We start from the raw sequence: 26,567 nt of genomic DNA, 5'->3' as shown, positions 1-26,567 counted from the left end.
TGTAAATATATAGAACTATAGATAGATATGTAAAGATAGAGATAGAAACAGATCATCTTTACAGAGGTCTTTCAAAATGAGCCGTTGCTTTCACTTTTATTCTTCCACTGAGGACGTTTTTGGAGGAAATGGAAATTCTAATACAAGTAATGTCTTTAAATTGGAATGATGATGAATAACATCTTTCACAAGTGTATTGAAATACTTGCTACTTTCTAAAGAAATATGAGCAAGTCTCTTCAACAGTCTGCCTGAAAGGGCTGACACGTGGGTAAAACCGAATCTAAATTTGTGAAGAATAACTACCCATGACTTTTCTTGAAAAAAATAAAATAAAATACAATAAACCTGTGACCTTTTCAGAGGGCTCCTGGTGTCAGTTTTGAAAGAAAACGAGAAACCAAAAAGGTTCCAGCTCTAAAGGTCAACACAGTGGACTTCAGTGAGGTCACAACGTTGTTGTACGCACTACAACAGGCAGCTTATTAAATACTGTCAAATATCACAGTACCTTTTTAGTATGCAAAGCACGGAATTTATCATGTGAAGGGCGAGTAGCCGTTCAAACAAAGCTGTTTTTAACTGAAATCAGATGTGTTGCAACAGACATGCAAACTCATGAGTAACTTCGGACAGGTCTTCAGCTGACTTTTGAGAAGTGGTTGAGCTTTGTCACCGCCTCAGTTGCTTGGCGGACCATGCGGTGAACAGTATATCAAGGCATCTTGTAAAAACCCTGGAGGTCACCACCCTGTGTGATACACTACTTGAGCCAGAAGCAGAACTTTTGTTTTTTTAGTCCCACACTGGGACAATCAGTTTGATGTTGCCGCACAAGCGATCGGTCTGCATTGAGAAAACAGGAGAACAAGAGAACAAATTGGTAAATGGGGAGTAGTAATCATAATAAGGGGAGAGCAGCATAACAGTTGTTACTTGCCATCCACACAGTCTTGTTTAGCACCATTTTTCACCTTAAGGACATTAAAAATATATTATTGTACCCATGTTTTTTTAATCATGGCAATTGTTTAAATTGATTATAGTCCTGCGCCGTTAAAGGTATAGACTCTTTTATTTCAGATGATTAGTGAATTTTATCACGCATGAGTCAGAGATATAAATGTAAATATTACCCTTTGATAATTGGTGATCTTTCAAGCTCTCACAATGTACAATTTAATATGGGACATGTTGGACTTGGAGTGTGTCTATGATACGCCACTGTGTCTTATTACATACTAACTCGATGTAAGTCTGAGTCTGTTCAATTGATTACAGTTGGAAACAGAATGCATTGGTTTCTTTGAGATGTCGACTGTCAGCATAGAGAAACAATCGCGGAACGCCAAGTCGACGCCACCAATTACACAAATACGATTACTGCACTGGAGTCATTTCCAGGCAGTCAGAATGAGGGTATTGTGGGGGACGGGGCTCACTCGTTCATCCCCGTCATGTCCAAGTTAGTAAAAATGCACGTCATCATTATCATCATCATCACCATTGACATCATCGCTCAGTTATTCTAACCGGTAATCTGTTATTACCCGTCGGCAGCCGGAAATAGAAGCTTAATTAGAGGCCAAGATGGGCGAGCTGGGCATTTGACTAAAAATTGAGCGTCCGTTATTCATCATTGCAGTATGGGTACCCTTCCGTCGTCCGTCATTCGCCATTTTGTGCGCGGGGACAAAAATTGTACCCATCAATTGGCCGATGCACCTCTAATTTTAAACAGCTGTCCGTTGGCGCATCCGACTAAACTTTCAACAACAACTCATTATTTTCCTCCCCGCGGCCATCAAAACCTCGTCGCGGAAAAATAGACTCATGACGGACTGCAGACGAATGAAATCTTTATTTTCAGAAGTTGAGAACCACTGCACATAAACTGGAACTTTTTTTTTCTAAACATTGATCAGATAGTCCAAACTTGGACGCAGCATGCTTTTGAAAAGCATTTATGCAGCCATCAAATTGTTGTCTCCATGGCTTCTTTTCTTCTCATCCTCTCCTTCCTCCCTATCAGGAGCCAGATGTAGCCATCTTTGGATTTAGCATCCATTTCTTCGGCCCCATATGTGTGGCCCAGGCGGTTACACTGAAGCATGCAAACATGGTTTTAAATGAACTTTTTGTATCGTCAGGTAATTTGACTACTAAAAAGAATAATTCTTCTAAAACTGATAGTGGTGTTGGATCAAGTGTTTCCCAAATGCTTACATCTTTGTATAAAGAAACATTTTGTTTTTATCTGATGTAAGTAAACACAAGAATGCACAGTGTGTTAAGAAAACAGACATTTGTGCATGTGTGGTCAATAAAAAAGAAACTTTACAAATATGTCTGTTTATTTTACTTATTTGCTAGTTTTTGCATTTAATATTAGCGTTATGCGATGGAGACAACTTGACATGCATTAAGGCTCTTAACGCATGTCAAGTTGTCTCCGTCGCTCTTAACTTAAGAGTCAGTCATAGATGGATGTAACGGAGAGAATCCAGTCACTTTTCAAAATAAAATGTTTTTCAGCCTCGGATAATTTATAAAACGGAAGTACTGTACTTTTTTTTTTCTTTCATTCATCTGTGTGGCCCGCCGCGGCCCGGTCCAAGTCCCCGGTGGTTGGGGACCCCTGGTCTATATCACTGCCGTGACTTATATCAGAGCTCCTGCGATCGACTGTGCCTCCATTACTCCTCGAAAAAATCCTTCATATTCTCAGACAACTCACGACACCGTCACACGTATATTCCGATGCATTTCATCGGCTAAGAGACCAAAAATTGGATTATAAAAAGAAAATGACGTATACGCTCTCCCGGCTTTAAAGGGAGAAACAAGCAGCAGCGATTCCAGCTTTAATGGTAGAAACGCAGTTATGCGCTCCCGTCCTTAATGGGTAAACAAATGTGGCACGTCGTAACGGTGTGCGCGTGCGTGTGTGTGTGTGTAATAATGTGATACCATTCTTGCTTCTGTGATGTAAAATAATACTGTGTGTAGAAAATAAAAAGGAAACTGCAGTTAAGGGTGGTAGAAGACTGGCTATACATACAGGGCCCAGAGTTCTAAATTGATTTCTGGGCCAGATACTTCGCTGGCCCACATCTTGTGTGGCAGAGTCACGATAGTGCCTCCTTTCCTCCGGTCCTCGGCCATGTTCGGTTCACATGCCGTATGCCAGTGCCAACTGAATACCATCAGTTCCAGCTTCATGCCAGATCTGGTCCAAATGCCTTTGCTGTGCTTTTGTCAGAACAGTAATTAGTTTTTCACCGTTTGTTATTTCCTGTTCACAAAATGTTAAACTTGTCTCTCTCAGATGAGATTGCGTGCATGATTTACAACAAAACTAGTAAATAGGCAAACAGCAGCATAATATTTACCCAGAAATAGATGATTACAACGCTGTCTTTGTTTCCATGGACACTTTGGCCCAATCCAACACAAGAGCTGTCTAAATTAGAAAAATAGATTTGAAAAATAACCAGTGACATTTTCACAGACATACAGTATTCATGCAGCGATATGTTTATTGTTGTCGTAACATTATATTCTACCTCAAAACATGTTGGTGAGGAGCCATGAAATGCTGACATGAATAAAAAAAAAGAGAGAAAATAACAGCACTGGATGTTGTTGCTGTTCCTCATTAAGTTGTTCCACTTTGGGAGGACATCAACAACCCTAATAGCGACAGGGTCTTCGAACAATATTGACGCCTTCGCCCTCAACAAATCTCCACAGCTGCACAGTGAACCTGTGTGACCTCCATTAACAGCAGAAGGGCATCAGCGGTGGATATGAGAACATTTTTTTACGAGACCATTATGTGCAATCACAACAGTGAAAAACACAAACACTAGCCCTTCGTTCTCCAGAACAAAGTGATGCACATTAATAATAGTTTAGAGTCTTCCTCACCTAAAATACTGTATGTGGTTTTTAACTTCAATGAAAATAAAATACTGTTGCTATCTTGAGTCACCAAGCTTCTTCAGTTCAGCTTCTTTTATCAAGCAATAGCTGACAATTAACTTGCAAATGAGCTTTTCAACTCATTCAGTGCCATTGACAAATTTACTTGTCTTTTGACAGTCCAGTAAAACCCTGGACTACTACTACAACTACTTCGTGGGAAATAAACAACAAATAACGTCAACCATAAACTCCTAACCCATATACTGGTTTAAAAAAAAAAAAGTCTTCACATCCCTGTTCAAATGTCAGGTTTTTGTGATATTAAAAACATGAGACCAAGCCACTCCGTAGTTGGTGGGAGCAGATCTAACCTGATGATGCAAGGGTCTTATAATTTGGCCATCCAAAACTCGTGCCCCACTCGTGGCACGGCTACAATCACTGGCAGCCACACATCTCAGGGCATTCCACAATGACAGTGGTTTGTGGCGCTTGGTGCCATCTCCATCCTTGCGGTCTGGGGCCAGCTGTTGCAGGCAGAGCCCCGGGGCGAATCAACGAGAGGGTGGACCCAGTGTCTACCAGCTGTGTTCTGGTACGGGAGGTGGGTGTGATCACCCGTTACAGTTCTATCACTGTGTCACCCTGCTTTAGTTTAACGGCTGCTCCGACGCTGGACTTTTTGTCCCAATGACTTCTGGCCAGGGGATGTGCAGTTAGGGTAGGCAAGTGAGGCAGTGCCGCCCCCTGCGCTAAATTATGCTCCATTTTTGTTCTATGGTCTGTGCTTTACATTGATTTTCTTTTCAGTCTATTAATTATCAACGATTTAGTCATTAAAATAGCTGAATTTGTATTTCCTGTTAAAATGTGTGGGCAAGACATGAACACAACTGCGCATACACTCAGAGAAGAGACATTGCTGTGTCTTTCTATCACCAATAAACATATTTTATCGCACATGTACTACACATGCTGACATTCAACAGTCTGTCTTACTGTTACAAGAATGTTTGTGACTTATTTTATCTGACTGATCGTCCAGAAAATAGACTAAAATTGGATGGTAGCTGCAAGAAAGTGCATTGCTGCTGCTAGCATGTGCCAATGTCGCTCAGTTTCAGCTGGTTGATGATGTGCAGACTTAGGCGCTATCTTGAACTGGGAGTCCCCAGTGACCTCCTACTTTCACTTGAGGTTTATTTGTTTGGCTCCAGTAAATTCATCGTAACTCGTCAAATTCTTTACCAATTTTGACACGAATTTGACACGAAAACTCCGCACAGAACCTGAGCCGAGATTTGAACCCGAGGTCTCTCGAGCGTGAGGCAGAGGCACTAACCACTCTATCTCCATGCAGCCCTGTTACTATATTACTATAAATTTAAAAAAAGATGTATATCCTTAAAAGGATTACCGTAAGTGTCACCAAATTCAGTCACGCATACTGTATATGGAATAGCCTGATAAAAATCCTGTTGTAAGGTAAACAATAGACAAGACACATGACAAATCGCAGGGGCTGCTGTGTGTCTCCCCATTTTGAGACCAAAGATAGTAGTGCAAAAAAGAGCGCCTCTGCTCTGCAGTTGTGCTTCTTGAAATCAATGCCACCCCAGAAGGTCACCACAGTTACCTCCAAACTCAATTAAGAAGCCATTTGTGTGCTGGACATGTGAGTAGAGCCACATAACCACTTGGGGAGACTAACAACAATGCAATTATATGAAATGCTTTTGCCACATTTGCCCTCAGACATTCAAGAATGCTATTACTGAGGCCGCTCCAGTTGTGTTCACTACAGTACTCTTGTTTATTCTAATGAGCGATGATGGTAAGGCTTTTATGCGAAACTGGCCCCAACATTTGGTACAAAAATTAAAAATCCACAGTTAGAGATCAGAATATTTAACTCATTGTGGAACTGCATTGCCTCATATCCTAGAAAAGATAAGAATATATGTTTTTTGCTGTATTTAAACAAACAGTATACATATTATCCATCGATCAATTTTCTATATCGATTATCCTCACTATGAGGCAAGTGATCTGAAGCCCACCACAGTGGACTTCAGGCAAGAGGCCCGGTGCACATTATAGGCGACTGATAGCCAATTGTAGGGCACATACAGTATAGACAATTAACCATTAACACTCACATTCACACCAATGGACAATTTAGAGTCATCACTTCAGCTGATATACAAGTTTTTTTGCAGTGGGGAGCCAAAGTACTTGGAAAAAAAACATGCAAGCACAGCGAGAACCTGCACTGAGAACTGCACAGTGAGAACTGTGAGGCAGACTGTGAGACTCACCACCGCACCACTATGCTGCCCTGGGCATTTATGTTTTTCTTATGACAAACAATAATATCACAGAAAATAATATTTTTAAAAGACAAACAATCTGAAAAACAGAGCATCAGTTAGACAATTTTTACCTAATGGCTAAATACAAAATACAACGGCTGGTTGAAAATATATGTTCATTTATATGTACAATTTGTAGTGATTTGAAGGCAAATGAACAACATCAGCTGAAATCACCATTGACTTTTACAAAACTTTGATACATTATTTCAAATCAAGGCTAAAGATTGAAAAAGTCGTTTAAAATCACCTCAGAAGAAGAAATAATTAAGGCTGTTTCCGAAGCTTGAGGACTTTCCATTTAAAAATAAATAATATACTATTTACTGATGACTCCAATTTTCCTAATTACGTAACATCTGTCTTGGAGGGAAAAATTTGATGACAGGATTGTGACGTACACGGGTGAAAGGCGTGTCGTCATGCCGACACGCAAACAGACGTCACGATACCATCAAAGTAGGTTGTAGTAGATTTTGTAGGATATCACCGCATCTTGTGTGGTCCATCTGACGGTGTCAGGAAAAAAAATAAACACGCCCATGTAAGTATTACTTTTGAACCCATTTTCTTTGAGATTTCCTCACTATCGCGCATCAATGAAAGAACTCGGGGTGCCTTCAATTATACCCCACGAACATAACATATATTGCATTATTTTACTGTGACTGTTTTCAAGGCAAATAGACGACGAATTGCGATTTTCTATAGTTTGTATAGTGTTGTCCAAGAAGCAGAAGAGGGGAGAACAAGTTGTACTTTGCGCTGAGATGATGCGTGCAGACGTGCATGTGCTCACTCGCTTGGATTATTATACTGCGCCCGGAACTGTCGTAAAGTCTGAAATATGACACGTTGAATTTACAAGATCAAAACGTTAGCTAGCTTGTAAATATAAAGTGTTTCTCCGAGCATAATTTGAATGGTAGCAGTTCTGACAACAACCATAATCTTAGTTGACTACTACTTAAATTACGTTACCCAATAATTTGATCCAGCTAATGATATTCTCTAGCTACAGAAATTGTGACAACAATCCTACTATTACTTGACTACCTCTTAAATTACATGTTACCCAGCAACTTGATGTCCTGTACCGACAAACCGGTTTAAGTTGCGGTACAAGTTGTGTTAATTGGCAATAAAAACAGCTGTCATCTGGGCAATTTATTTGTCATGAAGTGCATCTCAGAACAGGGTCGTCAAGTTATGTTCCAGTGAAGGCTGGTTATAGAATGTAGAAATAGGTACAGTAAAATAAGTGGGCAGCTGTTTCAAACGCAAATATGTATTTTGAAAGTACAGTAGTACTACTATATGGTCTCAACTGTCAGCAGCAAATAGTCCAGAGGATGTGTCCTTCATGAAGTTTCTTACTTTTTCTAGACAATGTTGTTAAATTTGAGACACCACTCACACGGAAAGATCTTGGTTCCTCATCAAGAATCCTGACCCTCTCCAAGAGAGGCCTGTGCATGTCTCCACTCTTCGTCCTCCTCCTCCTCCTCACTGAGGCGTGGAGCTACGAGGCTCCCAAAGACAAGCAGGATGTCTTTGCACTAAAAGCCTGTCCAGCGTTCCTGATCTTCTTCAACACCGCCTACCAGGCAGGGGCAACAGTGGAGCTGCCCTGCCACTGCAAACCCGAACCGGTGAGTCCATTCACGATGACTATTCATCAACAATTATCAAAAAAAGAAGCATGTTGAATGAATGGATGGATGGATGTTCCTGGGTCAAACTGTCATCATAGAACCTTTATTAAGTCTACATGGAATGATTTGTGTACATGCTTTACAGTCATACATTTGGACCATTGCTTGTGTTTCAGGTCCAATCAGTGGTTTGGTTCTTCAAGAAGCACCTGTCCGAGTCAGAAGAGACCAGAGTCCTGACTGATTACAATGGGAACAAGCTGCTGGACTCCACTCAAATTCCCCACAGCGGCGACCTGCGGAATCGCTTCGCAATTCGTCTCTTTAGCCTGCTGATCTTTCGAACGGCTGTGGACGACTCGGGTGTCTATATCTGCGGGTCGGCCCAGGGAGACTACTTCTATGCCTACGATCTAGACATCCAAGAGGTGCAGGAGATGAGCTTCACGTCAAGGTTAGGGGTCATGCTGGAGATGATGTCATTGTCAGTGTATTGATAAATTCAGTTTGTCTTTTATCAAGGTGGAGGTCAGACATGCTACCATCAGCTCATCTGTTCACACCTGTAATTATGGATTATGACATCTGGGCTCAGATCGGTTCCTTTGTTCACTTGCCAGACGGAACGGATTAAGGTTCGATTTCTAAAGCTTGTTAGGATTCGCAGTCAACTTTGGTGACTCTTTTGTACCTGACCAAATGACCACACTAAAGGGGGCAAAAATGGAATTTGATTAAAATGAACTAAAGTGTATTGTGCTTCCCAATGCTCTTACGCTACTGATTACTACAGCAAATGGTCACTGAACGCAAACCCAAAAAAAACTCAAGATATGCTTGTTAAAACGATATAATCATGAGGGAAAGCAGGATCTCAATACGACATGGGACAGAAGCACAACTGGAGAATGTCACCCATCCAGTATACTGTACTTTGGGGTAACCGGTATAGAAATCCTTTAAGAAACATGTAGATATGAGCAGGGCTAACTACATTTAGTGTAAGGTTGACATTTGTTTTTAAATGTTTCTCTGACAGTCTTTTAAAATATGTCCTTATGTGAAAGTGGTCCGCGGTACAAAAACGATTGAAGACGGTTGCCCTACACCACCTGGTCTCAATTGCACCACCACCAGTCTGAAGGCAAATAGCAACAAGAAGTGAGAGACAGGAACAAAAACCAGATGCCAGATAGCCAGTGCACGAGGGAAGTTACATTATGGCCAAAATGCTAGACGCCAGTAACATCTCCCACAAATGCATAGTGGGCCCAATCGGATGACACAAAAACAAACCTAGCCGTCATGCCGCCATGCAAAGCTTTCCTAAAATGAACATATACTGTATGTCAAGTTCAAAGATGGCGCCATCTCAACTGAGAATGTTATCGTTCAAAAAACAACATGTGTAGATGTGGACATGCAAATGACCCGAATTGCCAGCGGGGAGAAATACACCCTCATTGATTCAGGTTCTTCTTTGCTGCTTCCAGGCTAACTTCTGAAAATAAGAACAACACTATGAAAGACGTAAGAGAACAGAGATCTGGTCGGATGCCCTACCAAGTTTTCACCTCTTTCCGTCCATGGTCACGGTGTGATCGCTGTGGCATTCAGGGCGAGCAGGTCCGAGTGGGGCTCTGCTACGTCCGCTCCCGTTTCCTGCACATCCGTTACACGCAGCTCAAACGGACCGTGACGTCCTGCGGCTCAGGGGCGGTGCCTCAGGCATTCAGCCACCTGAAGGATAGCAGAGTTGGAGCCAAACTGGAGGTCAGAGACTGTAATGTGACTTGTCCGACTGAAGCGCCTTCCACTTCCAAACTGGATAAAATGACTTTTGTGGGTAACAGGTAAGCACACCTGATTCAACTGAGCAGGTGAGTGCAAGGCTCAAAATTGTTTCTTGGGGTGCAATTTTGAGAGTCAATGACTTAATTTGAGGAGCAACTTTCGAATTTGGAGGAGCATTTTTTTGATCAGCATTTTTTTTTTTTTTTTATCATGTTAATCCCAGCGTCCAATTGAACAATTGGTTTTGGTTTTTGTGTTTTCAACTGTTTTTATTTCTTAAATTCACATTGTGCATAGCAGCAAACCATATTTTCGAACACAAATAAATTTCAGTTTAAACTTTCTGAATGGGTTGTATGATCTTTTAGCAAAGCTGAATAAAAAAAAATACCTACTGTAATGTGATTTTGAGAACATTCAATATGACTGACGGCCTCAAAAGTTCAAATCAAAACTCAGGACACGTATTAATTTGCCTGCTATATTGCTAATCAATGTTGGATGTGTTCCTCTTTAACACTTCTGAGAAAACGTTCTTGTTGTAGCTCTGCGTAGAGCAAATAACAAATAATTTTAAAATAAGTTTTAATACAGTAATTTTAATTACAGCAAAGTTTTTTTTAAATAAATTTAGCTTTGCTTCTAAACAAAAAAAAAGTTTACTGTTATACACATTTGAAATTTAAGTAATAAAATGTGTTGATTCTAAATTAAAACAAAGTTCATTCATTCATCATTATATTGTCATATTTTTATTCTTTGATAAATCCCTTGCTTCAGTTCCATGACATTAACCTGCAAAAAAAAAAAAATTGCTCCACAAAGTTAATAAGTTGCTCATGAAGCAAGCTGCTCTGCAAAGACAAAATATTTCGAGCCTTGCTACCATTCAAAATATGTAGCAGTAAAACATCATTTTAACACCCAAATTTCCTCTTAGCTGTTTGTAATTGTGGTACAAATCTAACATCATACTGTAGCCCCCAGGGTTTGCTTCTAGAATGTTTTTTAATCTATATATATGTAGGTTTGGAGTTTCTTTTTCTTAGACCTTTTTTACCCCAGTAAAGAGAGGAAACTATACCTTGCTGACAGTTTCAGCTGTCTCATCAGTTTCGTCGGAGCTGTCACACTTCCGTGTGACGTGTTTATAAAACAGCTGATAGGGTTGGAAAACCTTCAAAATAATGCTCCCCCACCCGCTCAAAACACTTCACCTCACTGCCGCCAAAATTAAATAAACATGCCAGTGAGTATTATTTAATTAATTTGCATGCGAGCGAGAGAGAGAGAGAGAGAGAGAGAGAGAGAGAGAGAGAGACACGTATATATACAGTATGTACTGTTTATACACGCACGCACGCACGCACGCACAGTAGCTATTCATACACTCACACTATTGCAGTTTGTCCTCTCTTTGTGTTGTAGTTCTAATTCCATGAAGACACAAAAGATGCAGGTTTCTTACGTGAACCACCCAGCAGATCAAATCCTGACCCTGGGTTGCCCGAAGGCCCGGCCATACATGGCGGTGGCGTGGGACAGAGGATCCGAGGCCATTTATCGTTCGCAGAGTTCGGCAGGCCTCACGACTCCGAGGATTTGTATTGATGCTGGTCATCATCTGGTCTTCACCCCTGCTCAAATTGAGGATTCGGGTAGGGAATATATTTGGAACCTCTGAGACTTGACTTTGAATATATTCTATTTTTTTTTGCACAGCATGATGGACTTAGTGTTCCAATATCCTGTGTGGAGTTTGCAAACGCTTCCCCGTGGTTTTCGTGGATTTTCTTCGGGCACGCTGGCTTCATCCCGCAGCCCAAATAACATGCGTGTTAGGTTAACCCGTTAAGGATGATAGTGCATAAACGTCTTTCTACCCTTAAAGCCTGGAGAGCATATACGTCATTTTCTTTTTTTTTATCCAAATTTTTTTCCTCTTAACCAATGAAATGCATCAGAATACACACGTGACGGTGTCGTGAGCCCGCAGAGGATGTTCTGGAATTCTTTCGAGTCATAATGGCGGACGCCAACGATCGCGGGAATTTTGAAATGAGTAACGGCAGTGATATAGACGATGCGCTTGTGGACTTTGAAGCAGTAGAACCAGTGGAACGTGATATATGGTTAAGATATATGTTTGTAGACAATGACAATATCGACGTCTCTGTAACAATATCGAGGATGGTAATTACCACTTGATTTTTAAAATTAAAAATAGTGCTTCTCTTACACTGACACTTTATTCTTACATCTTGGATTGAAACAGTAAAGATTAATAAACTCGGGCCTGTGTGCAAGCCACATGCCTAAGGTCTCAAAATCTTTTGGAATTATGTTTCTGTCTGCTACAGGGGCTGAGATATTATTTTGTAGGTGTTGAATTTCTGGGAAAACTTTAGGTTCTCAAGGGTCATTCCTAAGACGACCTTTTAGGTTTTGGGGAGCTGTTGAGCCAGGCGCTTTAGGATTAAATGGGTTTAACTGAAGATTCTAAATTGTCAATCGGTCTGAATGTGAGTGTGAATGGTTGTTTGTCTAAATGTGCCCTGCGACCAGTCCAGTGTGTACCAAACTGCTTGCCCAAAGTCAGCTGTGATGATTGTTTGAGAATGATGGGTGAATGTTTGTTTGCGATGAATGAGATGCCTTTACAGACTTTTTACTTTTCAGGTGTCTACTACTGCTGGCTGAGGGGACGCCGTGTGGCCGAGATACATCTGCTGGTCCACCCCCATTTTGGGAAGGCCATGTCCATCACTTCACATCCAGACTTGCCCGTGGCCTTGAAGATACTTTTACAATCGTATGCCGCCATGACGGCAGTGTTTTGCCTACTGATCTTGCTTCGAGTCTGCATCAGGCGCATGCGAAGGGACACATCGAGGTGAAAAAAAAAATAAATAAAATAATCCACGACTTCAACCACCTGCCTTAGCGCCTTTTCATCATCATCAATTTCATCCTATTTCATCTGGCCTACCTCCTGTTTTGCAGTTTCATCCTCTGCCCCGCTAGGTGCTCACAACATTCCTCCTTTCTTAACTTCCACCGTTTGACCATCTGCTCTACCTTCACTATTCCTTTTTCTCACCTCCATAGTCATCTTACACAACACCAACCGATGGCTACCGTCTGTGCTTTCCCGTGCACCGCCTTAAAGTCTCAAATTGCATCAACTCCATAGAATCTCCCGGGCCCCGATCGATACAGTGTGGAATTCAACTCGATGTATCCCTCACCGTTTTTGCAGGCTAGGGACTGGCACAGGAAATAAAGCTACTTAATTGTGACTCCAAGTGGCCACTGTTAATATCAAAACATTAGAAAAGCACTGTCTTTATTTTAATGTGAGACAAATGCAAAACAGGAGGAGATTCATCCATTCCGATTCATTAATACTAAAACAAAAGTGGGCTACCTTAATTAACCTTGATGACATGGGACAACGCGTACGGGTCTGACTTGACTTCAACTTTTGTATAGAACACTATTACACTGTGGAAATTTACAGCTTCAACAACACAACGGGGAAGTCATGTAAGCGCAGGGAGAACTTCCTTCAACCTCAAAACTGTGAGGAAGGCATGTTAACCACCGTGCTGCAGCATGCTGTAAATAATAAGACGGGAACTTATGAAAGTTAAATTTCGTCAAATAACATCAATATGCACTTGACATGTATTTATATTTATTTTATTAAAATTAATTATAATGTATTGTTAAATTATTAAGATAAGTGTAAGTGTTTTAACATAATCTTTTACATATTCTGAATTCACATTTTAACTGCTTTAACTGACCTGTCCATTTGTTCATATTAATAACCAAATGTGGCCTTTGAGCACAAGTTCGCCACCCCTGATCGAGGTTCTATTGTAAGGAGTACACGTGAAGGTAATTATACTGAAGATCCAGGTGTGCCTAATGAGGTGGCCACTGGGTAAGTGTGTTTTGTCTCCTGCCACAAGAAGCATATTTTCAGCAAGTCGGTGTGACGGCCGACATTAGCACTCCTGATGGACTCGTGTCGTCAATTTCGTCAAAGTGGCCAAATGGAGAGCTGTTGTGTGGAGAGGATTTCAACTGTGGAAGAACAAGAGTTGTATTCATGCTTTCTCTAAGAATAATGCCATATATTAATGAGAGCGCATCAGAAGCAAGCGCCAATTCCCAAATGGAGTATTGATCTTCTGTGCCGCCGCTCTTCTTCGACAACACCAAAAAACTCTAAACACCTGCAGGCCTTAGACGAAGCCCTACAAGGCTCTAGTTGTTATAAATCGTTGAAGCATTACATAAAAATGTTCAATATACATAACGCATAACTTACATAACATACACATGAAGAGATGTCCGAGGATTATGAATGTGTCAGTCATTAAAAGCAGAAATCTAAGAGCTATTTGAATACAGAATTCTACACCAGGGTTCTTTTGGATACTGTGTCCAAAAAATGTATTTTGTTAGAAAATTATTTAATAATTGTAAAATAAATCATTGTGCTGTTTTCACATCTGTAAACCTGAAAGAGAGGATATTTTACATCAGATTAATTTAACTGTAATTCCATAATCGATGGGAAATCGTTTTGTTGGGAAAACCTGTGGATAAAGGTATTATTTTTGTCAATGATTATGAGTGAAAACGGCAAAATAATGCAATATGAAGAATTTACAGCCGTGTAAGGTGTGATTTGTTCAACACATTCATACGTGCTATTAATTGCAACAGTAAGAAGAGACTGGAAACAGAAAATTAATCAAGGTACAACTAAACCTTTAGTTGGCCATCCACCAATATGAGACTCAAAATGGTTAAAGGGAGTGAAAAGAAATTACATTTGGGATAACCTCATCCAATACATGCAAGAGGTTGGAGGACATTTTTGATTGTCCTTTACCCTGCAACAAGATATTTCAGTCACCCTGATTTAAAATAACACCGTAGATATGCAAAACAGATCATTTCAAATGAATGTCGCGTATCGTCGTTCGCCATTATTTTCAATTTTCTGATTTTTATGTGAATAGTTTTCCGCGTTAGACATCGCATTAATGTGAAAATGAAAAATGTTTCCAAAATTGGACGATATATTGCCCACAAAGAAAATGTTGGAGATTAATTGAGTCTGATGAATGTCGTTTTTGACTCGCAGAATCTGAGTCCTTGATACACGTTCACGTTCAAAACGTAAGCTCAATTGCCGAGGGTGAGTAATTTTAGGACTAAGGTTGGATTTACAATACATGGTCAAAGAAGTATGGCCCATGGCTCTTTGAATCTCTGCTATGGCCTTCCTCATTTATTGGTTGAGCATTTTGTCCTCAATGAATCGATAATGCCAGTGAGGGTTTTTTTTTTTTCCAGAGGAGTGTAGTGGTCTCGAACCAGTTTCATTCTCATTTTCAGTACAAAAAATTCCACAAGTTTGCACGTCTATATGATGGACTGCGACAAGTGTTACAACACTGTCGCAAAGCTGGTGTGTGTTGTATCCTACGATGAATAAACTTGTCATTAGTACAGAGTTGTCTGCACATTATTGGTTCATAACATTTTGGCAGCGAACATGGAGCCTCACGTCACGCCGCTGCCCTCGTTCCCGCTGCCAGTGCCGCGGTCCCGCTGGTATGAATATTTGAAGACGAGCGGCAGCTGGAATAGCCGAAGCTAGCGAGAAAAAAAAACACTTTTCTCATCCACGACCGTTTTGTTTTTGTATGAAGACTGTCACCTTGTTGGCCAGATATTTCGCTGCTCCACAGAGCGTAATGGTCTCATAGAATCTGGGCATCTGACATCCAAATGCATCTGGGACTGGCACCGGCTCACCCGCGACCCTAATTAGGACAAGAGCAAGAGTAGGGCTGCTCGATGAAGCGATTTTGAAACGAAACCGAATTTTCGGGATAAAACGATGTTAAAAACGTTCAAATCGGCACGTTCGGTTTTGTTATTTTTGGTGTATCTAAGCGGCCGTAGTTTCCTCTGCATTTCTGCTTCCTCCCACGAGCGCGCAGTCCGAAACAACGACAACACCCATGGCTACCGGCGATTCTGCTATTTGCTCAGGCAAGTGAGCGTTTAGTTAATAAATCGGGCAAATATAGATCTGCAGTGTAGTGTGTGCCCCGCATGTACAATACAACCCGCGAGCAAGTAACTCACCGTCTGAAAGTCGTCCCTTTTTTTCTCCTCTACAACGGACCTCTGGTCCAGCCGGACTAAGCATCTGTATTTAAGATTAAGCATTGTATTATTGGGTGACAGTTTTGCACTAATCATTGATTTATGTTTAAGTAAGACCAGAGAGAAAGGTGACAGGCTAGTCACTACATGTTGATGATTTCGTTTCAGATGGTATATGCACTTTCTTCTTTCATTATTGGTTTGATTAAGAACAGATCCGAAATCTATTGTGTAAGTAAAATGCTGTTAATCCCAATGGATTGTTCTGCGTGTATTAAGTTAAATTAATGGGCATTTTAAGTTCAAAGAAAGAAAAATTAAGTTTAAATAAAAGACATTCAAAATACTCCATTTTTATTTTTTTTTAATTTTACAAAGAATTTGTAATCGTAAAATCGGGTTTGAGAGAAAATAATCGGGATTTTCTTGTTAGGCAAAATCGAACAGCCCTAAGCAAGAGAAAATGGATAAATGGTTCAAGTGACACATTTCCCTTTTTTGCGGCACAGTTAGGAACATGCTTCTTGGTTGAGCAAAAATTGTACACGATTAGAATGAAATATCTCTTGGTCACAGATGGAGCTTTGTGTGTGGAAGGAAGAAACACAGGCAGCCCAAATGTGAGCACACTCACCAAATTCAACACGTGGCTCTCCGCAGGGAACACTCCCAACTTGGCCTAACAACGCAATTACAGAGGTTCCCCTGCGGAGCCTTCAGACAAAATTAAGGCAGTCTACAAATTGTTGGTCTTCTGAGCACGACCTTTTCATGACCAATTTCACAAAGAATTCAGTTCAGGTCACTTTTCGCGTACTTCTCATGCTCGTATGCCTAAATATTGCGGAAACACTTGATACATTATTAGCGTAATGTTATTCTTAACAAATGTTTTGCATGAAGGCTTTAGTGGCGTTTAAAGTGGAAATCAACCCAAACACTTTTTGAAGAATATGTTCCCAGCAGGCTCATTAGTTGAAACACGGCATTTTGATTAATAATGTGCTTGTGGAATAGGAGTTAAGCAGCAAAATCTAGCCCTTTTAGCCATCTCAGGGGGCGGCACTTTTTGTCTCAGGTAACGACCAATCACGGCTCAGCTTCAGAAAACAGGTCAGCCGTGCTTGGTCGTTACTTGGGCCATGAGCACTTGTGATGTCATTTTCAGTCAACAAGTGACAAGATGGCCGTCTACAGAGATGGCTATAAACGGCTGGATTAACTCTTATTCCACAAATGAAATATTTATTAGAATGCCGTCTTTCAACTAGTGGGCTTGCATAGAACATATTCTTGAAAAAAATGTTTGGGTTGTCTCCCCTTTAAATGTTTTTATTCATTAAAATTATAGAAGTTAAAATGTCTTAATAAGTCATTGTTACCAATTTTTTCTTTAACATATCTTTTCACCTTTTTTTGTCTTTCGGCCATTTTGTTGTGTGTTTAAGACAACCACTAAGATCAAAGTCCTCTCCAATCCTACACTTTAAAAAAAAAATACTATAGCTTTAAATGACTTTTAAAGTGCTTTATGAATAGCTTGGCATATACTCTTGGAATTGCAGGTGTGTCTCCTGATAATTGATAGGCTTCGTATTTAACAATCGTAGGAGCTACTCGTTATGAATACAAGCATGGGGATGTCGGATGACGCTTTCATTCACGTCCTGCCCGCTTTTCTGTTTGAACTTGATCCAAAACGTAATTTTATTTTATTGTGAGAAACAATCCATCCACAGAGTCTGCAGCCATTGTTTGTTATTGCGTGTGTCGCCGCCATGGTGATGAACTGCATCAGAGTTTATTTTCTTCTGCTTCCCGGCAATTTACATGTAAATGCAGCCCAGCGCCGAGCAATAGAGCATCCTCTCTTATTGATGATGCCCCTGCTCTTTGAAGGAAAATTGTGCTTAAGTTGATTCAAATGGGAACTGTTTTGTGTTTGTAATTGTCATGAGGATCACACAGGCTGGCGCAAACAGCCCTTTTAGCGCGTATAAAAGCGAGTGATTTGCTAATGCTGTGAGAGTGCACTGGGCACTTGGTCACTTGGTCTCCTTCTTATCAATATTAGCACACGGGCCAATTTAACAGAGTATTGATTGGACAAAAGCCCTGACACATTGAAAAATACTGTCAAGTCTGTTGACCGCACACGCGTACGACATACACACCCCAACACACAAAGCCATGGCAGACTGTTGATTGGTTGCAGGTCATCCATATTATATTTAAACATTCAGGCTTCAATACTGTGCTGCTTTTTTTGTGCGTGTAATATATATACAGCTGTGGACTCCAGAGGCTAAAAGTACATGAAAGGACTTATTCTTTCATATTTGTTTCCCCAATCTTCATCTTCATCAATAAGTCGTGCTCCCTGGCCCGTCAAAAGTGAGCCTCACATCCTCAGCTGCTGCACGAAGGCCCTTGGAGATGGATGGTACCAGTCGAGGCATGAGCAAGCCCTGAAGACCATCGCTGAAGCCATCAATACTGAACTTATGTGGACAAAGCAGAGCCATCCCTCCAAGAGATCCATTACCTTTGTCAGAGCCAGTCAGCGGGCACCCCCTGTCAGGACAACATCAGAGGGCATCCTCATCAAACTCAATTTATGTGGGGGCCGGGTGGAGAGTGACTTTGGGTGTGTCTGGACCGTTTCAAGTACTCCACAAAAAAAGCTGACAACTATTCAAAAAAACTACAACTAATCCAATGTTGTCAGTCTTTATTAGTAACTAGGGATGTAACGATCCACCCGAGGCCCAATTCTATTCAATTTTTAATTCCCGATTTTCGATTAGATTCGATTTTTTTTTTTTATCACTACCATGCTTGTCTGTGTGAGCTAGTGTGGTTCTTCAGCCATCCACAAACGCAATACGTAATGATGTTTGACGCAAGCGCATAAATTGATCTACACATTCAACATGTGCTATGCACCTGGAAAAAAAAATGTTTCAAACATCATTTTCTAGATCAATTTAATCAACCCGATTAATTGATTTGTCGAAACGATTACTTGATTAATCTAAGCGAATTGATTTGACTTGTTTTTCGATTCATCGTTACGTTCCTATTAGTAACAGTTCAGAACATTAACAGTTGCTCAGAATGTCAACAAGATGTGTGTCTATTTATTCCTCCGGTACTTTGCATACTCCTCAGCATGATTGAGTTGAGTAATAATGACGTCGGATTTCTTGAGCACCACAACTTTCGCTGTGCATTCAAGATATGTCGGGCTGCGCCTGTGCTCAATCCCCCAGCCCCCCAAAAAATTCTTCTGCTTTTTTTTTTGATTGGCTGTGCTTTCTCTTCACGACAGGTTTTGACACTTGGCATCACTTCAAATTTATGTTGGCAAATTGCCCGTGGGCAGGGAGTTTGGGACCCCTGTTGTAGAGGCTTTGCGTCTTGATCCTCGGTCACAGCAATCAGTGTTTTAGGCATCGAGGGAGAGAGGGGCTGTAAATGGCTACGACACTAAAGAGGAGAGCAAGGAATCATGTTAACTAAAGCTATCTGAACACAAATTGGGGTCAGTCCGGCTGCAGAAACACACAATGATTCCAGGTGCATCACTGGAGTTGTGTCCAGTTTAGGGCTGAGTGATTAATTTGTAATATAATCATGATATGACAAAACACAATTTACTAATTGCAAAGTCTGCAATTTGACTAGTCATTTGGGGCTTTGTTAATTCAGTATATTGAGTTTTTCAAGTACCTATTTTGCTTTATTTATTTATTAGATCCATCCTGCCTTGCCTGCCTGCTTCACTGCATTTGGGTCCACCTTTTGCCAGCGTCAACACAAAAACACTCAACCTTTCCATGTCCCAGGGCTAATGCTTAATAAAGGGGAAGTCAACCCAGACCTATTTTTTCAAAGAATATGGTCTATGCAAGCCCACAATTTGAAACAAGGCATTCTGATTGATATTGCCTTTGTGGAATATGAGTTAAGCAGCAAACTCCAACTGAGGCCATTTTGTCACTTCTGTCGACTGAAAACTACTCAGGGCTTAAGTAACGACCACTCACGGCTGACATGTTTTCTGAAGCTGAGCCGTGATTGGTCGTTACCTGAGGCCTAAGTAGTTGTGATTGTGTTGTCGAGAGAAGTGACAAAATGGCCGCCCCCTGAGATGGCTAAAAAGAGGTGGATTTTGCTGCCTAACTCATATTCCACAAACGCAATATTAATCAGAAGGCCGTGTTTCAGCTAGTGGGCCTGCAGAGAACATATTCTGGAAAAAAATATGTTTGGGTTGATTTCCTTTTTAACAAAATGCAATGCAGATAGAAAAAGCCCCAAAAAAAGCAAAACCCAAGCAGTTATCTTTTGATTCTTGCTGAACTGAAGTCTATATGATCTTAAGCACATATTTCACCTTGAAAAAAATCTCATGAAAAACCACCAGAAAAACATGTCACCAAAAGTATATAAAAGGCCAATTGCGATTACCTGTTAATTTGCCCACAAGTTTACTTAGTGTGAAATCTGGGCCTGAATAGCTGTTTCTATTGGATTGTTGTCAACGTTTTATGTTATGAATTCCGTTTGTATTTTTGTTATTTTCTGTCAAATGCTCTGCAAAGCGCTTTGTTACAGCTGCAGCTGTTGTGAATGCGCTACATAAATAAAGAGGTATTGTGTTGTATTGTTTAATTGAACACATAGCTATTCTGTTGCACGAACGGCAGAAGGTGAATACAAATGTTAATAGCACCTTCTGCTATCTTACAGAAAAGCATTGAATTGTTCTGCCTGTCAGTCAGTATACATCACTGGCATAAATAGATGAACAAAGATGCATATAATAAATGTTCATTATTTAATTAAATGACATTACCATGGCACACCTGAAAATTTCTCATGGCACAGTGGTTAGGAATCGTTTGCTTTTGGATGTCTTTTTTTTTTTTAATCAAATTCTTATTGTAAAAATATCCCTCTTTCACTTTTGAATTTGTTTTTGATGGGCTTGTCCTTTCACATCAAACCCATCCGCGTATGGCTTTGTCTTGCCGCAGTCATCACTCGCATCCATTGTTCCCTTCTATCCGTCCACTCTTACATGTCGTGATTGCTCTTTCTTTGTGCTCTGTTTATTATTCCCCAAAGCATGACTACCTGTTTTCGCAATATTTACGCGCACGCGCATGCAAACAGAATGGAATTACCAAACCCGACTAAGCCAATGAGAGCAGACTAATGTGTATCGAACGATGCGGTGTCACATCCTGGGTACGGTGTGGTTAAGCGTGTTGTCGCGTGGCGGGCTAATGTCACGGCCATGTTTAAATTCAGCCTGCGTCACGCTGCAGCAAGGTCATTTGCAGCAAGGTTGCCAGACACCACGTCTCACTCTTTGCAAAGAGCGAATGTGAATCACACAGAGGCCACTTCTCTCCGTACACAACCTAATGACATCCAATTGAAGAGCTGTTTTTGTAGTAGTATTGAAGGAGTATTGTAGGATTCAAGAATGCTAATACTAATAATAAAATCAAGTCGAATTTTATTTATATAGAACTTTTTATAGCACTCCCATGACCCCTCAAGGACCGGTCCATGATTTGACGCCAGCCTATACAAATGTGGTCGAAACACAGACACTTGTGATTGTTTCAGTTTTTCTCTTCAACACTGTTACCACAATCCCGCCAAAAATGCACATTAGTGGCCAACTGTTAAATCCAAAATCCATTATAAAACAAATTTTGACTTGGTACATTGTACACAAACCTTGTGGCACCTGTATAAAATCAAGACATTTTAATTTCATTTTTTTTATTTTTTTTTTATCATGGCTCACCTGTTTTCTGAAGCTGAGCCGTGATTGGTTGTTACCTGAGCCCTTTAGTAGTTGTGATTGTGTTGTCGACAGAAGTGACAAAATGGCCGCCGCCGGAGATGGCTAAAAATGGGTGGATTTTGTTGCTTAACTCATATTCCAGAAACACAAGATTAATCAGAATGCTGTGTTTCAACTAGTGGGCCTGCAAAGAACATATTCTTAAAAAAAATTATGTGTTTGGGTTGACTTCCATTTTAAGGGTTAATTCAGTTTGACCCTCTTATGAAAGTTAAGAATATTACAATGTACATGTGTAGTGACAGTTTTGAACCTTCCATTTACAGTGTTATTTTTCTTTTAAACACAGTGCTTGACTAAACATTCACACAAGTAGAACATCTTTTAGTAACAATATTATCTTCATGAGGACAACATTTTTATTCTAATACAACTCTTCTATTGGATTTCATTGAATTCCCATTTTTGTCCAAACCTACAGTCCACTTGTGGTCACTGTTCATTTTGTGCGACACCGCCAGACACCGAAGCATTTATAACGCGCGCAGTAACTATTCATGCCCAATTCAACACAAACAACATGACAGAATGAATGGTTTAGCCTTTATTAAGACAATTTCCGGCCATTTATTAAATGACAGTCATTGAAGAATTGATCAGACGTGCAGGCGGATGTGCAGTTAATTAGTCCCTTGTGACAGACTATGGCGGCCGCTATTATGTGTGTATGGTATGGCAAGCAGATTTTTTACAAACTCTTTGTTTACATTGTTCACTAGCACGATGAAATCAGATGGGTCACTTGAAATTACATTAAATTATTATTATTATTATTATTATTAATCATACACAGTGCCTTCCTTGTGGATAACAACATATGGGAGCTAAAATCAGCTCTCAGCTCAACTTCTCATAAGACTGTTCTGGTTCCCCAAATTTGGATCTCACGCAGACGTCGCCAGGTCTGTTGCGCTCTTGTCACACCACTGAGTGCGATATCAAGAAAGTGGCCTGCTGAGCACCAAAGGAGACTCGCTGACATGCGGGACTCCATTATTGGCGAAATGAATGCCATGCTGACATGACCTGGCTCCTGGCCATGTGATCATGCAGCCGATGATATCATCAGCTACACTACAGGTGGCCACCAGCCTTCTTTTGTCCTCACACAATGCATCAGGGGCGGAGCCGTGGGTGGGCCAGGGTGTGCACACTTTTATGACAAAAAAGGGCAAGACAATAACATCCTTACAAGAAAAAATAAACCAAAGCACAACCACTACAAACTATCGACATTACAACTACACGTATACACAAAAAAACAGACAAGAATGTCAGTTTAACAACAGCAACAACATTTAATTTACAAACATCTTAATTAAGATCAATGAATATCAAAGTACAGGGTAAGGTCCCATCTTCTTATAAAATGTTTAACTTTATTGTTTATTTACCCCTCCAATGTTATATATCGCCAAACTTTTAAAAGTGTGTTATGTGAAGTGAAAATCTATGAATTGCTTTAAAACGATAAACAGTTTTTTGTATTAGTTATGATTTTCTTTATGTACATGGAGTATTTTTTGTATGCAAAAGTCACAATAACTTTTATATAATAAAGTAAAGTAAACTGAAACGACGTTTGACCTTCCTTCTAATGCACAGCCGAACAGCTATAATTTCAGTGAGATTTAGTTCATCTTAAAACTTTGTTTTCATTTTTTTAAAAAGCACTCTCGTTTTTATTTTGTTTCGTTAACGACAACGTTTTTTTTCAGTTTTATTTCTTTAGTTTTGTTAGCTATAGTAACCTTGGCTGAGGTCTTTGATTAGTTTAAAAAAAAAAAATATATATATATATATATATATATATATATATATATATATATATATATATATATTCTTTAAACATGTTTCGCTCAAATTTCGAGGTTCCCCTGTATTTACTTTAGTTTACTTCACTTGTGTAAAGAAATGCACATGACAATCCTTCGAATAACAGGTGCGTGTGTTTGTGTGTGTGTTGGCCATTTTGCTTGAAGGCCATTTTGCATCAGCTCGCAGCAGCACATCACCTCCACATTACTGACCGCCAAATATGCGGCTTAACCTGCTGCAGCATCATTTAGTGTCTCATCATAAGCTTCATTCAGAGCGCATTTGCGTCTGCAGGGAACTTCTGGCCATTTCATTTCCTCAGCTGTAATGTTAATCCTTTCCGGATCAGCCATTTCAAACACCTCCTTTGCACACACAAGCTGTGGCTGCCCACGTGGAAAGGAAGGACGTATGACCAACAGGACAAATCTTTTCTCAAACTTTTGTCAGTTCTGTCAATGGGATTTGAAGTGCTCACCCATTGCCAGAAGTAAACTGCAAAAGGTTGCAACACACTCGTGATCCAAGTGAGAATAAGTGGTATAGAAGATGGACTGATGGATGGTTTTGAATTGCTAAAACATGTGGGATGTTTTGTAGGTTGAAGAATGGAATGTTCTTGGAAAAAATGCATATTGGGGAAATTGATTTTGTGTTGTTTGTAAACAAATAGTTGGATCGCTGGAGTGCCTACACACCTATCTAATGTGAAATTAAACAACCATGTAAATATGTTTTTTTTTTTTTACCTGCCAGTTTCTGAAAATGTGTCTGTGAGCGAGATGTTCTGCACTTTCCGTACCGCACTTCTGACCCACTTTTATTGTAACAAAACAATGGGGTAGAAGGTATTATTTGTATCCAGGCTTGGGAAGTAGAGGCCCGCATAAACAACTATGATTAAATTAGGATTCTAAAAATTACATCACAGAAAAAACACAAATAGATAGCAGGGATATTTTGTTGAAAAAAAATGCAGGATTACACTTTGAATCCGGTAAGAGTATGGTTGTTGCCTTGAACCCTTGGTTGCTTTCAATCTAGTAAGCAGCGGAAAAAAGTAGACAGGTTGTCACACTACAGCTCAATGGAAGTCAACACCGTGACTCTACTCACAGACTCGTAGCTACGATGTGAGCAAACGGGGTGATCGTTTCTTCCCTTTGGGCCACGGGAGCTTGCGTTAGCTTTAAACCAATCAACGGAATAAAGGGATTTGTTCGCCATGTTGGAGGTCCATATTGGGAGGATGAACTTGGCTTGGAAACGGAAAGACTAATCTCCCAAACCGGCTTGTGCTTTTTTTGTTTTCTTTATCACCCAAATCAGTTTATATTTGGTTGCAACTTTTACTTCTACTCCTAAGATGTGCTAAAATCAGTAATAATTTCATTCCTCATATATAGGTGTTTAATGTGGGTTTAGTTTTGCTTTATTGTGACTCTTATTGCAAAAAAAGCAGCAGCTTCAACAAGGGGAGTCACCATGCGTGTCATTCAAAGTAAAGACTGTTTTATTGTCTTCAACATTTTCTATTAAAGTGGTTAACTACTTTTTACCCATGTATATTGAAATGAATGTGTTGATTTACATTTAATTGCTAAGCAACCAGTGTTAAACAGCCTAGTGGGCGTTTTACAGCAATTTGATCATTAGAAAACTCATAAACTGCTTTAAAATATGATGCCACATTTTAACAGTCAATGCAAGATAGAAACAGATGACTAAAGAACCGTATGTACCTTTTGTGCCTCCGAGTGGTGATAGTTGGAATTGCATAATTTATTCAACAAGTGGCTGCCTGGGAAACGGTAGGCTCAGACAGCACAGCACGGTGCCACAGGGTATCCAGACTGCCGCAAAATACAAAGAAGAAAGAAAAGAATCTAAGACCAAGGTCATTTTTAATGCGGCGAATGACAACCCTCAAGTTGCTCCAGTTGCTCATTGAGCAGATCGGGGAGGAAATCACTCAGCACCCCACAGAAGCCTTACAATAGCTCAGGATAATCTTTCACAAATGACTTTAATCGCAAAAGAGGGGAAATGGTCACATTTGGCTCGATTGTGTACACCCCCTGTGAAATATTTGGCACAGCTCTGCTCATATTTGTGTGATTAAAAAATTAAATGGTGTTCAAGTGTCCGAAATATTTCTCAGTAGTTGAAATGAGTCATAATATTATGTGTGGTCAGATCAGACCGAGGGTGGTCTTGAAGTGGAAGTCAACCCAAACATTTATTTTTCAAGAACATGTTCTATGCAGGCTAGTTGAAACAAGGCATTCTGATTAATACTGCATTTGTGGAATATGAGCATATCAGCAAACTCCACCCCTTTTTAGCCATCTCAGGGGGCAGCCATTTTGTCACTTCTGTCGACTGAAAAAGACATCACAGTCGCTCAGGGCTCAGATAACGACCAATCATGGCTCAGCTTCAGAAAACAGGGGAGTTGTGATTGGTCGTTACCTGAGCCCTGAGCAACTGTGGTGTCATTTTCAGTCAACAAAAATCACAAAATGGCTGCCCACTGAGATAGCTAAAAACGGGTGGATTTTGCTGCTTAACTCATATTCTACAAACGCAATATTAATCAGAATACCATGTTTAGACTAGTGAAGGAGCATAGAACATATTATTGAAAAGACATGTTTGGGTTGACTCTAAAGGGTTGATTTCCTCTTTAAAAGGGAAGTCAAGTCTAAAATGTTCTTTTCAATATGGTCTAAGCATTAAAGACTGTATTCTGGTTAATATTGCGTTTTTTGACTATGGATTAAGCAGAAAAATCGAGCTGTTTCTATTAATCTTCGGGGGCAGCCATTTTGTCATGTACTGCCACTTGCTGTCAATTGAAAATGACATCACAGCGTCAGAGTTACCTGGAGAAAACCGCAAGCATTGGGAGATCAC

General features: G+C 40.2%; 1 protein-coding gene across 3 annotated transcripts; it reads left to right on the top strand.

The window, feature by feature from the left end:
• The first annotated feature begins 6,720 nt into the window (after positions 1-6,720).
• On the top strand, positions 6,721-12,911 carry LOC147153182 (Ig-like V-type domain-containing protein FAM187A). Of its 3 annotated transcripts, XM_086043692.1 has the most exons (7): positions 6,721-6,843; positions 7,686-7,951; positions 8,131-8,408; positions 9,448-9,484; positions 9,572-9,807; positions 11,177-11,406; positions 12,428-12,911. In XM_086043692.1, exons 2-7 carry the CDS (start codon positions 7,775-7,777, stop codon positions 12,643-12,645), a joined length of 1,176 nt encoding a protein of 391 aa, XP_085899818.1. In that variant the 5' UTR covers positions 6,721-6,843; positions 7,686-7,774; the 3' UTR covers positions 12,646-12,911. The 3 variants fall into 3 exon arrangements, with proteins under 3 accessions (XP_085899818.1, XP_085899809.1, XP_085899826.1); XM_086043683.1 differs by having other exon boundaries at positions 9,448-9,807; positions 12,428-12,907; XM_086043700.1 differs by lacking the exon at positions 6,721-6,843 and having other exon boundaries at positions 7,692-7,951; positions 9,448-9,807; positions 12,428-12,909.
• The last annotated feature ends 13,656 nt before the right edge of the window (positions 12,912-26,567 follow it).

The sequence above is a fragment of the Filicampus tigris genome, chromosome 1 (genome assembly GCF_054856515.1).
Source record: "Filicampus tigris isolate MCC_2025a chromosome 1, RoL_Ftig_1.0, whole genome shotgun sequence".
NCBI classification, from domain to species: domain Eukaryota; kingdom Metazoa; phylum Chordata; class Actinopteri; order Syngnathiformes; family Syngnathidae; genus Filicampus; species Filicampus tigris.
This window is presented reverse-complemented; position numbering and strand designations above follow the sequence as displayed.